Source organism: Elephantulus edwardii, unplaced genomic scaffold (assembly GCF_000299155.1).
Source record: "Elephantulus edwardii isolate Elephantulus edwardi_28Jun2011 unplaced genomic scaffold, EleEdw1.0 scaffold00001, whole genome shotgun sequence".
Lineage (NCBI taxonomy): Eukaryota > Metazoa > Chordata > Mammalia > Macroscelidea > Macroscelididae > Elephantulus > Elephantulus edwardii.
Window position 1 is genome coordinate 16117687 of NW_006399751.1, and position 17991 is coordinate 16135677.

The 17991-nt window shown below is 39.3% G+C and overlaps 1 protein-coding gene across 1 annotated transcript in view; it reads left to right on the forward strand.

The window, feature by feature from the left end:
- HECW2 (HECT, C2 and WW domain containing E3 ubiquitin protein ligase 2) overlaps positions 1-17991 on the forward strand; it is a 328392-nt gene that overhangs the window by 170381 nt on the left and 140020 nt on the right. Inside the window, exon 13 of the mRNA XM_006878743.1 lies at positions 7529-7714. Coding sequence (XP_006878805.1) covers positions 7529-7714 — 186 coding nt within the window. The remainder of the gene's footprint in view (positions 1-7528; positions 7715-17991) is intronic.

A 17991-nucleotide genomic window follows, 5' to 3' on the forward strand; every position in this document is an offset into this window, starting at 1 on the left:
GGTTCCTTCCGCAGATGTAGTCGATCTGATTCCTATGCATACCATCAGGTGACATCCATGTGTATGACCTGCGTTTGTGTCTCTTATAAAATGTATTTGCAATGAATAAGTCATTGATTTTACAAAATTCAATCATTCTATCTCCTGTGTAGATTATGTTTTCCTTTGTGGCTTGAGGGCCGCAGGCCCAAGGGCCCGACGGCTTTTCCTGTGTACCTGCAGTATGCCTCTTCACTATTATCTGAGGTGACTTCTTCTGGTGCGCAGCTTCCAGGCTTCCCCTCTGCCCAGGGGCGCACTCTCCGTGTCCCCCCAGCACCTACTCCCGACGGCTTTTCCTGTGTACCTGCAATATAGCTGTTGCTATTAGCTATTATCTGAGGTGACTTCTGGTGGTGCGCAGCTTCCAGGCTTCCCCTCTACCCAGTGGCGCGCTCTCTCTGTCCCCCCAGCACCTCCTCCTGACGGCTTTTCCTGTGTACCTGCAATATGCCTCTTCGCTATTATCTCTTTCCATTAAGCTTTCTCAAATCGGGCCAATCTGTTTCTTGTCAAAAACAATGCAACGCCAAACTTCAGAGTCTGTTTCAAGTAGAAGGACTAAAAATCATTAAGTGTGATAGATGACAATAGGTAATGGTTTTTAAACTCAAAATGCTTTTATAAAAATATTGTAGATTTTATGTATGTGTGTAGTTGTCATAGGCTGTGAAGTTTGTACCAACTCATTGTACTTGCCCTCTAAGCAGGTTTCAGAGGCTGTAAATCATGTGGGAGGAGATTGCCTGTCTTTCTCTCTTGAAGCTGCTGGTGTATTTGAACCATGTGTTTTGGGATTGGTAGCACATCTTACCATGAGGCCACCAGAGCTCCTTACCATGAGAGGAGCTCTGATGATCTAGTCCCTACCATGATGATGCACTGATAACCCAAGGGTCACACCTTTTTTTTTAAATTAAGGTACACAATTTTTAATATTTAGTATTCACAAACATTGTATAATACAGATGTCATTCGTACACAATTTTGCAATTCAATAACAAAATATTTTTATAATAAAATAATTGCCTTCTAGTGTTTTGCTTTTCGGTTTGCAGTGGTGTTTTGTTTTTTTCAACTGAGACATTCCTATTATCTCACCCTATGACTTTCAAACCTGAGAGGCTTTCCCGCACGGAGCCGAGAAGTTAGTGGGACCCAAAGCTACCAGAGCCATTTCATAGCAGTTCAAATCCACCAGCTGCTCTGTGAGAGAAAAGTGAGCATTACCTCCTATGTGATTTACAGGTTCCCAGAAACTTGCTGACTGGCCAGCCGTGAGTCAGTTTCTATGAGAGGCTTTGATATATGTCTTTTTACAGCCATTTACATTATTGTAACTGTACAATTAATGGTATTAATTGCATTTGCTATGGATATGAATCATCCCTTCTATCCATTTTCAAGAGTTTTTCATCACCCTTAATAAAACTTCAGCACCTTGTAATCAAGAATTGTTTCTCTTTCTACTCCTAGATAATTACTAATATATACTTCCCTCTCTATGCATTTAACTATAGCAAACTTACAGCATTTGTTCTTTTTTTATTTATTTTACTCAATGTGTTAAGGTTCATCTATATATTTTGTTGCATGCTTTAGAACTTTGTCTCTTGTAACCAATTCATATGAGCTCTGCTGGTGTAGCCAGTGGGAAGTGAAAAGCTCACGTGGTGATTCAAATTCATCAGTCACTCCACAGGAGAAAGGTAGTCTCTTCCCATGCAGTTTACAGCCTCTGAAAATCTGCTGGAGGACCAACTGAGTCAATTCAGACTCTACAGCAGTGTAATCATTATTGCTGAGTTTATATGAATATATCATGTTTTATTTATCTGTTCATATGTTGATGGACATTAGGGTTATTTTCATCTTTAGACTATTGTGAATAATGCTACAGTGGCACCTGTTGTACAAGGATCTGTTTGGTAAACTTTAAATAAATATTTGTGTACTTTTGGTCCCCAAATCTTAGATACTCTGATTTATTCATTTCAAGCATCTTAGGAGTCTGTATCTTTTTCTCATTTATACTCCTTAAGTCATTTTAATACAATTGGTCTAGGATTTGGGAATTCCTGATATAATGATCTAATGATATAATAATCTAATAATTCCTGGTATAATATGCACTAAATAGCCTCATTACCTTTGTTGCAGTTATAACTCCTCTGAACTTTTGGTAACTAGTTTTAACAATTTGAAAATACTGTGTACTTTCCAGAATTCTTTTTCTTATTTTATTTGCATGCTGTGGGGGTTTTTTATGTTTCCTTTTCCTCTAATTGGAGATGACTTAAAGCTTCATTTGTTGGGAAAGCCTTTCTTTTGTTTTATTTTAAAGTACTTCTTCCTAAAGCTCCTTCATTTTAGTCCTACTTGAATTCCATTCATTACTAGCCTAAAAAGGTGATCTGTGCTATATGCCTTTTGCTTACGTGCTGTCAAGCCAGAACTGGCTCATAGCTGAACCCCCTGGGGGTGGCGGAGGCGGCTGGTTCAGAAGCAGTAAACCAGCTGATAGGAAAATTGGCCACCTTTCTCCCATGGAGCAGCTGGTAGATTTGAACCACCGGCCTTTGGTATTGCAGCACAGTGTCTTCTGGTTAGGCTACCAGAGTCCCATGCCTTCTAGAAGATTTTAATTTTTATTTTAAAAACAACAAAACAGACCACCTCACAAGCATTGAGTCAGGTCCAGTTTCTAACAACCCTCGATTGAATTCAGAGACTGTAAATCAAATCAGAAGGAGATTGCCCATCTTTCTCCGGTAAATTGACTAGTGTAGAAAAACTGTTTTGAGTCAAGAAGTCTTGGGTTAGCAGCACAACCTCCTTGATTTATTTATGACAGAAATTAAGTAAGTAAATTTTTCTTGCTAGTGGTCACAAGGTAAGAATTTAGGGAGAAAGTAACTTTTTTTTAGAGAGCTTCAATTACTGGAATTTCTTTTTCCTACATTTATTAAAATGTTACAAAATAAAATTCTTTTCTTTGGCCTTAGTATTTTAAGAGCTACTTTATAAACTTTTTTTATTTTGTTTTGAGTATTTGAATCTATAAATGCTTCCTGTGTATATTATTGAAAAATTCCAACATATAAAAGGCTATATTTTCTTTAAAAGCTTTCATTTTATTTTCATTATTTGAGGATGTCAGTTTGTATTGAACGATAGTCATGAAAAAGAGATATCCTTTAATAGCAGTCAGTCTACCTAATCATCTTTACTGAAAAGAACAGAATTGGTGGGCATATGGTTATCATTGCTGTTAAAAAAAACCTTGGAAAATGTTTTATTTTTTTATTTTTTTGCATTATGGTTGTTTTAAGATAATTTCTACTGCCCTCTTCTGGTTGTGAGAAAATTTCTTCCAAAGCCATTTCCCATAATAAGTTAGGATTTGGTTATTATTTCTGTTGTTGTCGTTAGTAAGTGCCATCGAGTTGAGGATGACTCATAGCAAGCCTACGAACAACAGATCTGAATCCTGTCCTTGTGCCAACCTCACTATCTCTGGTATACCTGAACCCATTTATTGTTTCTTTTTCTCTGAGACCAAAATACAAACACAGAAGATGATCCTCCCCAGTTTGAGTCACTCAACTCCAGAGAAAATAGAGAGATATTTCTCTTAACTATTAATTTTGTCCATGCAAACTCTTTCCTTAAAAAATCTACCTATGCCACCTTCCATGAAGATGAAATTCCTCATTCACTCTAATCTTGAGTTTCTCCACTTTTGAGACCATGCTCCTTCTTAGCTCTGTCTGCAAGTCTGTCTCAGTTTGTTTCAAGATCTCCACGCATGGTAGTCTATTCCTCCCCCCACCCCCATATTTTCCCTCCATTGAACCTACCCCTTCCCATCTCCATCCATAACTTTCCTTTGCATCTTTTTGAGCATCTTTGCTTAGTTCATCTGTGTATCCTTGGGCCTCACCAAAGGGCTTATCACAAAGTAGTGAATGGTTATGAGACCTTCCTTTGTGCCCTTGAATCCTCTAGGACTCGTAGGGACTAGAACCATAGATCTGAACCTTGCCCTCTGCTGTATCGTGCTCACAGGAAGATCTTCATCACGCCCAAGCTCATTGGTCTCCATCATGCTCAAAATCCATGCACTTGAAACCTTTCTTTAGTTAATAAAGACTGAGAATCTTGCATACCATCTTCAAAGATTAAAAGTAGAAAACAATTTTATTATTTGTTACTGGTATATATTCTCTTAAGGGGCCCTGGTGACACAGTGGTTAAGTACTTTGGTTGGTTAAGAGAGGTCAGTGGTTTAGCCTATTTGGTCCATAGGAGAAAAGGCCTGGTAAAGTTTACAGCTTAGGAATGCTTATGCTGTTCTGTCGAGTGAGGGCATTGTAAGTCAGGAATGAAAAAGGATTGTCTCAGTACAACAAAAAACAGCATTCATTTGCTCCAACATTACACTTCTATATAATCTTTTACTTCTATTAATACATGGTGTTTTTATCATTATTTTTTAACTCTTCAAAGTACTTTCTCACCCTTTGTCTCATGGGATTTGAGTCTTCAGCTCCTGTGAAGGAAGCGGGAAAGCTGATCTTATCCCATCTTTACAGTTGAGCCAATTTAGCTTAGGTAACTGCCTCTGTCTTGGCCCTTGAGTATCAGAGCTGGAACTAGAACCCTCATCATATTTCCGTATGAACTAGAGAATAGATATCCTTCCTGAACTATATATTTTGAATATTCAAAATTGTTTTTCTTTATGTAAGGAAGCTCTCTGGAAGATTGTTCCTGTTTGCTTTAAGCATTTTAGATATAGATCCTAACAACCCTTTCTATATTATTCAAACTTGAAAGACTTTGATTCCAAAAGTTGTTTGATAGTTACTAATGAGGAGAATCTCTCTTGCACTTAATTTACTTGCATATATGATTTTTTAAAGAGCAGTTGAACTTGGCACTACATTACATGTCTCATTGTGGGCAAAGAAGAAGATGAAAGGGGATAATTAATTATGGGACCAACTTGAAGACTTCTGTGCTTCAAAATTGTCCAACCTTGGGAAATTGCTTAGGATGAGTTGAAGCCTGAGGCTGGGACCTAATTGCCATGAGTCCTTTCCTTGATGAAGGGCTGCTTTTCTCCTCCAGACTGAGGAGCACTTCTGGTGCTCTAAATAAAGAATCAGAAAGTGGCCCATTTACTTAGTTTAATTGGTGGGGCAGGCAAGTGAACGGGGCCAAAAGGTTTAATCATATAGAGCAACAGTTAATGTAATGATTTCTCCCACAGAATTATCCCATAATAATTTACCACAAAGATACATTATTAGGGAATACAATTTGAAGACTCATTACTATTGCCTCATAAACCAGTGTGGTCTCAGACCTATATTCTGGGAATGGCTTATGTGAATTGTGTCAACAGTGTAGGGTCCTGTGAAGAAAGCACACAGACTTTTTAAAAATTTTTATTTATTTAACAGATAAAATTGTTTAATTAAGCATTATTCGCAATAGTAAAAACGACACAATTTTAATGCATTTGTAGTGAATCATATTGAAAATTATCAATTATTTAAAAATTGAAAAACAGTTGTGACAAGGATAACAGCACACTAACTACTAAAATATTCTTGAATGTTTTCTGTAAAAAGTAACATCGTTTAAGTACCTTAATTATAATTCAATATTTAACATATTACAGAGTATTCTTTCTTTTAAATCTATCTGTAAATAAAAATAAGTCATTTTGTATGACACCTGTAAAACCTAAATATTTAAACCTACTTCCAGATGTGACAGCTCAAGTGCTTTGCCTTCATTTTTCATTTGAGAAAACTAGAGTCTAGGTTTAAATTCCTTAGCACTTTCTTCCAATAATTAAAGCTAGAAATAATGATCAGAAGTAATAAACGTTATTCTGAGAAAATAAATGTTTAAAACAGAAGTTCAAATAGTCTGAGAAAATAAATGTTTAAAACAGAAGTTCAAATAGTCTGAGAAAATAAATGTTTAATAAAATAAATATAGTACCTCCAAAGATAATTTCTGAATAAATTTGGTTACCAATGCTAACTTTTCATAGCACCCCTGTATCAAATTTCCATTGATTTTTTCAGGAGAAAAGACTGTTTGTACTTCTCTCAAAGAGCAGCAGGTATATTTGAACTGCTGAAAACGGTTGGTCTCTTGCTTAGGAAAGCACACACTTCTTAATAATTATACTTCAGTCTTAAGGTCACATGCAGGCTAACCTGTCGGCTAAAATTTGTTTCTGACAACCTCTTGCTCCTTCTTAGATTTCATTGTGTTGCTGTCTCATTTTCTTGTTCTCTGAAAGTACTAAATATCCCATGGGCTGCTCAAAAACCAAGTATGTCTTAGAAAAAGTAAGCCAGAGTGCTCCTTAGAGACAAGGATGGAGAAGCTTTATCTTTCATGCTTTAGACATTAGCTAGGTGAGGCTATTCCTTGGAAAGGGACGTCATGCTTAGAAAGATGGATGATCAGAGGAGAGGAAGAAGATCTCCAGTGAGATGGATCGACACAGTGACTTCAGCCTTGAGTTGCAGCGTGTCAGAGATGTTGAGAATGGCACGGGATAGGGCAGGGCTCAGGTTGGCTGTTCATGGTTGCTGTGAGTTGTATTTGACCCAGCGGCACCTTACAACTGCCAAAAGCATCTGCACAGACCTGTGTGCTCACTTTGGACCTCACCATAGCCACGGTTGATGAAATTTCCTTTCATTCAGGCTGTCAACTTGGAGTTGCTATTGTTGTCAGCTGTCATGGAATGGCTGTGAATACCTTTGTTTAGTGGAGACAGAAGGGGGCCGGTTCTGCAGCATTCCTGTCAACACTTAAGAATCAGATCATGGTGATCCATAGCGTTTTCCTTGGCTGGTCTGCAAAAGTGTATCCCCAGGCTTTCTTCCTGGTTAATCTCCACCCTAAGGGAGTCTCTGAAACCTGTTTAACATCATAGCAACACATTCGCCACCTTTACAAATAGATGGTGGCTGTACACTGGGAATTGAATCCAGTTCTCTTGTATAAAAGAACCAAGGACCTCAAAACTTTTTATAATCAGAAAACTCAGGTTGATGTGATTCCAGGTAGTTTTACTACTTCTTTTCTTTTAATTTGATAGGGAACAAGTACCAGAAGATATGGCACAAAAAGTGTATGTACAATGGTGGTCAGTCAATATGATAGTTCAGGTTATGTTTGGAGAACAACACCCCTCAGACCTCTGTGACATGTTAACGGATGTTAATTTCTTTTTCCAGGTAGTCATTTCTCTTCCTGGTAGTCCCTCAAGGAGCCCCTACTTCAAACATTTATGAAACTGAATAAAAGCTCATTGCTCTAGGGTCTGAACAAACCTCCTGTTACATAACATGGAATGTATGCCCCTCAGAAGACCAGACACGAGCATACGGTCTGTAATGTGCTCTTGTGTGTCACTCACAGGTTAACCTTGGTTCTCCACCCTTCTCTGCAGAGTGCCTACCGCATGTTTACAAATAACACGTGTTTGAAGCACATGATCACCAAAGTCCGGCGGGACACCCACCACTTTGAACGTTACCAGCACAACCGGGACCTTGTAGGATTCCTCAACATGTTTGCGAACAAACAGCTGGAGCTGCCGAGGGGCTGGGAAATGAAACATGATCATCAGGGCAAGGTAACTCGGGGAAGTTGCTGGAGAGGGGCCCTAATGTGTTGTGGGCTGCTTATGGCTTTTGTCCCTTAGCTCTGCCCCTCCAGGGAAGACTGAAGGCCCTTTGTGAGGTGAGACATTGCACTTTCTCTTTCAAGTGAAACCTGCCCAAGCAGATCTCTAGCTCTGAAGCAGTGTGTGGGGCAGAGAGGTGCAAGGGGAGCTGGTTGGCAATGCATTCTCTTTTCTCTTGATGGCCTTCTACCTGTAACTTTTCACCAATTTCAACTGATAAGAGAAAAACTTTGTTAGGCCGAGGTGCTTGCTTCTCCCTCATTGTCACCTTATACACAGACTTGGATAAAAAGTGGTGCCATTGCTGGGAGAAGATGGCTAGAAGATCACAAAGCAACTTCATAAAGTGTGTGAAGGCCTGGGCCTCCGTCTTGTTGGCTTAGAATCTAGATTTTATAGATTTATTGATTCATTTGTGATGAGAAGTGTGTTACTGTCAGAGTGATCACATCTGCACGTTTAGATGCCTCTCCCAAGAAGCCTGGCTTACTCAGAAGATTACATGAGTAAGATAGATATTAAAACAAGGAAACTTAGTTTTTATAAGGTTTTCCTCAGCTAAGGTTTTACTTTTACTTAGCCCTTCCTTAGTACCTACTATGATTGCTAGAATAAGTCTGGGGGTACTGTGGGTTACATGTTCAGCTGCTGATTGAAAGGTTGGCGGTTCGAACCACCAGTCAGTACACAGGAGAAACATAGGGCACAGCCTCCCACTTAAAGCCTAATGACTCAGAGCCTTGGGAACCCAGTGGGGGGTCACCATGGGTCAGAATCAGCCTAGGGTTGTGGCTTTCTTTTTGATTGTTTGCCTTTAAGTGAGCTCTGGTAGGAACAATGGTGGGGTCATGGGTCATGTGCTGGACTACTACTAACTGAGAGATTGACAGTTTGCGTTACGTACCACTCTGAAGGAGAAAGACAAGACAGTCTATCTATTAACAGAAACCCAGTGGAGGGCTGCAGTGACGAGGAGCCAACTTGACTCAGTAGGTTTGATTTGATAAGGTTTGTGAGCACTGGTGGTGTAGTGGTAAACCATTCAGCTGTGAATAGATTGGTCAGCAGTTCAATCCCATCGGCCAGTCCAGGAACAAGATTGTTTCTGTAAAGCTTTACAGCCTTAAGACCCTTGTACGGCAGTTCTGCTGTATCCCATAGGGTCACTGTGAATTAGGATCAACTCAACACAAATGGGGTATATTTCCCCCCCTTCATGAACCAGGAACTCTGTAAGTTTTTTATGTCAATATGCTCCTCCCAAAACCTGACAAGGCAGTATTGTTACCCTTTTCAGGTAAACAGCTAAGGTCCTGAATGGTACAGTAACTGTTGCCGTGTCACAGAGAAAGGAAGTGACTGAGTCATATTTGTGCCCCAGGCTGCCTGGGTCCAGAGTCGTTGCTCTCCACCTCTCCCAGGCATTGAGTGACACACCTTGGTTTATTCACTTGTACAGACATGTGCCACTTGACTAAAGGTGAGGAAGAGAAAATGACATAATACATTTAAAGCCTTCAAAGAAAGGCATAGATGGGTCCAGTAAAGACTTCAGGAAGGAGCTGGTGGTATTACTTGTAGGTACAGAGACTCCTTGGGTTGCAAAAAAAGATCTGTTTCTAAGATGCCTTTTTAAAAAAATTGATATTTTAATGAAAGTTTATAAAGAACTTGGATTTCCATTCACTCATTGTTGTACATTTTTCTCCTTGTCCCTCCCCCCCAGTTTGCTTTTTTCTTTGGGAAAAAAAGTTCTTTCATTGTTATACAGCGCCCCCCTCCCCTCCAGACCACTTTACTATGCAGCTCTTCTTCTGGGCTCTTGTCATGCCAATAACACCTAATCATATATTCCTTTTATACAGTTCTCTCCCTCATCTGTTTCATTGCCATGCACATTATTTATCCCCTCTATTCCTAGTTTTCCCCAACCCCCATATAAATCCTGTTTTATAATAGTGGTATTATGCAGTATTTGTGACAGCGATATTTCACTCAGCATAATGTCCTCCATGGTCACTCATTTTGTACAATAGTTCATTAATTCTTTGTTTTTCAGTGCTGCATAATATTCTATTGTATGAATATACCAGAGCTTCTCTATCCATTCATTTGTTGATGGGATCTTGGATTTTCCCCCAACTCTTTGCTACTGTGAACAAAGCAATGATAAATATGGGTGTGAATATATCTGCTTGGGGGACAGTTCTGGTTTCTGTAGAGCACATACCCAGTAGTAGATTTGCTGGATCAAATGGTATTTCTATTTCCAACTTTTTTAAAAAAAAATTATTTATTTATTTATCTATTTATTTTTCATTTCCATGAACATCTACAGAGATTTTGGAATTCCATTCATTCATTGTTGCACCTTTCTCCCCACTCCCCCCATTCCCCTGTTTGCTCCTCTCCTGGAAAAGCAAAAGAAAAACTCCCTCATTGGTACACAATCCACCCCCACACACACACACATCCCCCAACCACACCCCCAGCCCCAAATATAATCCACTCTGCAACCCTCATTGCATACTCCTACGATAAACATAATGCCCTAAAATATAATACTTTTAAACTATTCTCTCCCCCAGACTTCAATGCCATAAACTTATTTCATCCAGTTTTTCTCAGTCTTACCCCCACCTCAATGTCAGCCTCATTCTACAACAGTGGCACCATATAGCATTTGTTCCTTTGTGACTGAGATACCTCACTCAGCATAATGTCCTCCAGGGTCACCCATTTTGAATAATATTGCATGAGTTCCTTGTTTTTCAATGCAGCATAATATTTCATTGTGCGAATAAACCACAGCTTCTCTACCCATTCGTTTGTTAATGGGCATTTAGGTTGTTTCCAACTCCTTGCTATTGTAAACAAAGCTGCAATAAACATGGGTATGCATATATCTACTTGGGTGCCATTTATGGTCTCTTTAGGGTATATTACTAGTACTGGAATTGCTGGGCCAAATGGATCTTTATTTGCAACTTTTTGAGAAAGTGCCACATCACTTTCCATAGTGGTTGCACCATTTTACACTCCCACTAACAGTGAATAAGGGTTCCAGTCTCTCCACAACCTCGCCAGCATTTGTTGCTTGCTGTTCTGTTAAATTTTGCTATTCTTACTGAGGTGAGATGGTATCTCATGGTTGTCTTGATTTGCATCTCTCTCAGAGCTAGGGATTTTGAACATTTCTTCATGTGTTTGTTGGCCATCTGAATGTCTTCCTTGGTGAAGTGTCTGTTCATATCCTGTGCCCACTTTTCAATTGGATGATTTACCTTTATCTTGTTGTGGTGCTCAAGTATTTTATAAATTCTAGATATAAGTCCCTTATCTGACATGTCATTACCAAACACTTTTTCCCAGTCTGTCGCTTCCCTTTATACCCTGTTACAGAAGTTTCTGGATGCGCATAGGGATTTGATTCTTAGAAGGTCCCATTCATCTATTTTATCTTCTCCTGGTTGTAGATTTTTCAGAATACTTGGAAGACTCTTTATGTTGTGGATTAGGACTACTAAAGTTCTTCCAAGCTTTTCTTGAATGAAGTTTACAGTCCTTGGTTTCAGTCCTAGGTCTATGATCCACCTTGAGTTGGTTTTTGTATATGGAGTGAGGTGGGGATCTTGTTTAATTCTTCTGCAGATAGTTTTCCAATTTTGCCAACACCGTATGTTAAAAAGGCTGTCATTTCCCCACCTAACTGATTTCATCTCCTTGTCAAAAATCAGTTGACCATAAACAGATGGGCTGATTTCCGGGTTCTCAGTTTCTAGTCCATTGATCTATGTGTCTCTCATTGTACCAGTACCATGCTCTCTTGATTACCATGGCAGTGTAGTAGGATTTTAAATCAGCGAGTGAGATGCCTCTTACCTTTTTTCTATTTTTAAGGAGTGCTTTGCTTATTCGTATTTCCAACTTTTTGAGAAAGCACCGTACTGCTTTCCGTAGTGGTTGCACCATTTTACACTCCCACCAACAGTAAATAAGGGTTCCAGTTTCTCCACAACCTCACCAGCATTTTACTGCTCTGTTGAATTTTTCTGTTCTCACTGGGGTGAGATGATATCTCATAATTGTTTTGATTTGCATCTTAGCGCTAGGGATTTTGAACATTCATGTGTTTATTTGCCATCTGAATGTCTTCTTTGGTGAAGTGTCTATTCATATCTTGCATGATACTGGTACAATGACAAACACATAGATCAAAGGAATAGAATTGAGAATCCAGAAATCAGCCCATCTACTTCTGGTGAACTGAAATCAGTTAAGTGGGAAAACAACAGCCTTTGTAACAAATGGTGTTGGCAAAATTGGAAAACCATCTGCAGAAAACTCAAACAAGACCCACACCTCACACCATACACAAAAAAACAACTCAAAATGGATCAAGGACCTAGCACTAAAACCAAGGACTATAAACTTCACTAGAGAAAAGCTTGGAAGAACTCTAGACATCCTAATCCACAACATGAACAGTCTTCCAAGTATCCTAAAAAACTTACAATCAGGAGAAGATAAAATAGATGAATGGGAACGTCTAAGAATAAAATCCTTATGCACATTCAAAACCTTCTCCAACAGGGTAAAAAGGGAAGCCACAGACTGGGAAAAAATATTTGGTAATTATATGTCAGATAAGGAACTTCTAGATAGAATACTTGAGCACCACAACAAGGTAAAGGTAAACAGCTCACTTGCAAAATAAATGTCTTTAAATCAGATGTGTGGGTACATGGGAACTCTGTGAGAAGGAGCAAGTCATTTTGTATTCATAGCTAAAAGACTCCTGGAGTGTGTGTGTGAGGGTACAGGGGGTGCTCTCGTCCTGTCATCCCAGCTCTCCTTTCCCTGCCATGCTTCAGGAGTCGTTGTTGTCATGTGTTGTCAAGTTGGAACTGACCCGTAACTGATCCCCCAGCGGGCTTTCAACAGCAGTGTATCACATCTTTCACCCATGGAGCAGCTGGAGGATTCGACCATGGACCTTTGAGTTGGCAGTGAAATTCCTTATCACTAAACCACCAGAGCTCCCTTGCTTCAGAAGAGAGGTTGTGATTTACCCCTAGTCCTCAAGAAAAGTAATGTGTTCTTAAAAGCAAGGTTTTTCTCATATCTTTTAGAAAAATTTTGATGTTTAATCCATTATCTAGATTGTGTGTGTAATATGACTATTCAAAAATGCCTTTTTCTTCCAAAGAAGAATTTGGAGGTTTCAGTTTAAACTTCAGTGAAGGTTCAAGCACTGTAAATTGTCTGAGTGTGGGCTGGTTGGCTCGCTGGCCCCAGAGCTGCTGCTGACTTTGCTTTAGAATGCTTCACAATATAGACCTCCTGCTTTTTGGACAAGATGGATTATGAGTTGGGGCTTAAAGCTTATCATTTTAGCCTGATCTGTGTCTTTCTGGCATAAAGACTTTAATACGATTTTTAGCTAAGCTCGACACCTTAACTAAAGTAAGTATAACTCCCTGTGATCCCCATGCTCGTCCTTTTAAAGTGACTGGCTTCCAGTGAACTAAAATAACCTAAAGAATATTTGAGAAATGCATGTGATGTGTCTGGATGTGACTGTGTCACTTTTCACAGCACTTGGTTTAGTGGTAAGCACTTTCACTAAAGGGCCTAGCTTCTACCTTCCAAGAAATAAATCGGTTTTCTTCCAGTCCTGAGGTTCTGGTTTGTTTGTTAGTATGTTTTTAAGAAATGCTTTGCTTCCAGATTATATAAAGGGAATAAATACCTTTTTCTGTTTACTATAATAGCAGCAGCTATTAAATAATATAAAGTAATTTCCCCAGGTTTTCCAGTTCTAGACTGATTTCTAGCATTGACATGATTATATAGGAAATATATTATTGGGTTGTTTTGATTTTTTATATATATATTCTTTATTACTACCAGTGTCTGTATATAATTCTCCTACATGCTAATACTGATTCATAACCCACAAATCAATACTTGGTCACACTTTTGTGATAGTTAGGTGACATGTGGAAGCTGTTAAACCAATCTGAGCTGTTCCACATGCCTGCCCCTCACTGGTGGAACAAGGCTGCGCTCAGATACAGAATGTAAACAAGTGTCCTTTCTGAGGTGTCTTTAGAATCACTTTTTTTCTTTTTTTTTTTTTCCATTTTATTTCTCGCAATTCATTTTTTTAAATTTACATTGATTTAACTGTTGTTAAGTGCTGTTGAGTCATAGACATCTCATAGCGACCCTATGAATGAAAGACCTGACACTCTTCGTAGAGTTTCTGGAGGCAAGCCATTTCGGAAGTGGATGCCATCCTGCTTCCAAGCTTGTTTTAATCGGGAAGCTCCACCAAGCACTGTCCACCATGGATACCCATTATCGCATTGGGCATATGAGTGTCACAGTGTTTAACATCACAGCAACCATGAGTTACCTCTGTACAGCAATGCACAGACCAGTGCTATACCACCTAGAAGAATACATAAGCTGGTTCTACAGAAGATGTTGGCTGGGATTTGGTGAGCGGTAGTGTGGAATGTGTGATAAGACCTCCTATTTAAAAACTCTTTTTGGTGGGCAGCATGGCGCTAGAGACCAGTTTGAAAGTCTGATTTACCTAGGAAAATAAATTATTCTTAAGAGGAATGTTTTCTTACTTAACTCTTTAAGGTTATGAAATGTGGGTCCAAGATCATCTTCTTGTGTTTTCATTAATTTAATGATCAACCCGGTTTTTTAATGCCTGCTGTGTGAATGTCACTGTACTAATCATGATAAAAGTTAACACTTCATGTAGCATTTTGTTGTCTGTTGTTGTTATGTGCCATCAAATTGCCCATGACTCATAGCGACTCTCAATACAATAACTCTGAAGCCTACTCTGTCCTGAGCCAGTCTCACAGAGTCTGACACACCTAACCCCATTGCCCCAGTTACTGTATCAATTCTTCTCATCTGGGGTCTTCCTTTCCTGTGCTGTCCCTCCACCCTTCCAAGTGTGACATCCTTCTCCAAGGACTTGTCTCCCAAGGCTACATGCCCAAAGTCTGTGAGATGAGACTTCAAAATCCTTGCCTCCAAGGAAACACTTGCTGTCAGGGACCTCTCCAAAGTGCTAAAGAGCAATGATGTCAGTCTAGAGACTAAAATATGCCTGATCTAAGCCATGGTCTTCACAATTACTTGCTAAATATTTGTTGTCTGTAGCACTGATTTTATGCCAACCACTGTTAGAAGCTCTTAGATTGATTTATTGGTATTAGTTTTACTCATATTTTACAGATTAGTAGACTGAGGCACAGAATAATTAGGTGAATTGATCAGGGTTGTGTAAGAAAGAAGGGATAGAATTAGATTTGAACCCAAAACTCTGGTTTCAGATTTTGTGACTGTTCTATTCCTACCCTCACCCAGTGAGTCAGATGAATAGATACCTTCTGTAAGTTATCATGAAGCATAGGAAAGGCTTTGCAGAATGTTATAGGAGTCTGTGATAGAAGCTCCATCACAGAAAGGGGGTGGGCACTTTTGCACATATCATCTCCTGGCAGCTTTCTGAATTAGTTGTTCTTACCCCTCCAGGAATAGGTGATTAGTCTTTGAATTCTCACGTCATCTTGCATGTGACATCTTACACCATGGTTCCCCATCTGTTTCGTGGTACACTAGTTGGAGTATCCCATCTTCCCAAGCAGATAATCTTTCGGGTGGGGTTATCCTATTTTTATCTTTGAATACATCCCTTTCAGTTCCTTTCACGTGGAAGGTGCTCAAGAAAGGTTTGAAGAATGAACCTGATGACATGTAGTCTCAAAATTACTCTGTAACCTTGTGCAAATAAAGGAAAACATGCCGAGTTCCCTGCCCAGGCCTTCTCTGGCATACACCGTAGAAAGTAGTTTCTAGAATTCCCCCATTTGACCTCTATTAAAGTTTTTGTTGTCTTGAATTTTCCCACTACGTGTTTTAACATGACTATGATTGTGTTTGTATTTCACTTTAGCTGTCCTCAATTTTGGAGGAGACTTCTTTTTTATAATTATATAAGGCCAAGGGCTTTATGAGTGAGATTTCACAGGATTATGCTGTATCTGTGGGTGGTAGGGGAAAAATTCCCTTAACTCAGTAAAATACTGTTTTTAAAATTAACTATTAATTAAAGAGGAAAAACAGAAAATAAGTCCTTGCTAGATAATAATGATGGTGAAACCTGGATTTGTTAGCTTATACATACCCTGTATGTGTATCAGACACTGTACTATTCCATGGATTGTTTTCTTTAACCTTCCTGAAAGTATATACCATTTATGATTGTTATCAGCATTGTTGTTATTGTTGTTGCATCAGAACCAGCCCATAGCTGACCCTCCAGCAAGTTTTCAGAGGCAGTAAATCTCATGGGAGAAGGTTGCCCATCTTTCTCCCACAGCAACTGGTGGATTAGAACTGTGAGCTTTTGGAATTGCAGTGTAGATTCTTACACTGGGTCATTTATTTTTATCAACATGTTATTATTGTCAATATTATTACTGAAATTTAGAGAAGTTAAGAATATGTACATATTAACAAGCAAGTAGGAAAACCAAGATTCAAATTCTAGGCTTGTGATACCTAACAGCCACTCTCTACTTGGAGGAGTTAGCTTTGCAAATCGCAGACACTTAAATGGTCCTTTGTCAAAGCAAGGAGTTCCAGGTCACATATTAAGATTGCTGATATCCTTCTGGTGTGACACATCTGTATAGGTCTTTATTGAATCACAGGTTTTCTAGCAGAGTATATGCCATCAGAAATACGGACATGATTTTATACTGAGGTACTCTAAAGTCCTTATTCTAGAGACATGCAGTACAATGGATGGGAATGGAGTTCACATGTATTAAAAGCTTTTTGGTGTCAGACTATGCTGGAGGGATAATATTATCACATTTAATTTTTTATGACAATCCTGTGAAATAAATCTTACTCTTCTTAAACAACATGCCTCTGGAAACTCTATGAAGTTTGACAAATGACTATAGTTATAGAAAGGCCTTTTGTTCACTATGAGTTGTACTCAACTCTACCACAATCAACAACAACAATACAACATAGATCAATAAATTAAGACTCAAGAGAGGTTAATTGTCTGCAATTAAATGTTGGCCAGAAATCCAAGTATTTCAGTACTTAAAGCTAAAATGGAAGGGTAACCGAGGAAGAATTGATGCCTTTGAGCTGTGGTATTGGAGAAACCCACTGAACATGCCATGTATAGTCAAGAGAACAAACAAATATGCCTTGGAGACGGTGCCGCCAGTGTGCTCAGCCTCAGATACTTCAAGTATGTTGCTGGGAGTGTGTATTCTTTGGAAAAGACCATGATGCTTGGAAGTATAGAGGGTTGGCAAAGGAGAGGAAGACCGTTGACTAGGTAAATTGACTTGGTGACCTCCACAGTGTGCTCTAATATGTCAGTGTGAAGATGGCACAGGATAGAACAGGTTCAGATATTGTTCTTGGGGTCACTATGAGTCGTATTTAACTTGATGGCACCTAACAACAACTACAACGCTAAAATAAGCTGTGCTGCAATCCCTAAGACATGTAGTTCGAGGCCACCAGCTGTTCTATGGGAGAATGGGCAATCTCCTCCCGTGCAATTAACTGCCTCTGAAAATCCACCAGAGGGCCAGCTATGGGTCGGTTCCAACATGACAGTACACAACAACAATGATATTCTTACAGGCTCTCCTTTGAGGAGCTATCTCTTCCCTAATCACATTTTGAGTGCCTTCCAACCTGAGGGACTCATCTGGCACAATGTTCTTCCAATTATCCATAGAGTTTCTGAAGGCCTGTTAGTCTACTCTTGTTGGTAGGTGCCATCTAGTCAATTACAACACATTGTGACCTTGTGAACAACAGACCTGAATTCTGTCCTGTCCTGTACCATCTCCACCATCTTTGACATACTTGAATCCATAGCTGCAGTCACTGTATTAGTCTTATTTCATTGAAGGTCTTCCTTTTCTTCACTGACATTTCCAAGCATGATGTCCCTTTCCAAGGAATTGCCCTTGTTTAGTCTGTAGGGAGATGCAAATAAAAACTAGTGTGTTAACAGATCACACTCACTCACTCATTGCTGCTGAGTCAGACTGATTCATAGCTGACTCTGTTGGCTTTCTGAGGCTGTAAGTCACAGGGAAGTGCATTTTTCACCTTTTATTTATTCATTGTTGCACATTTTCTCCCCC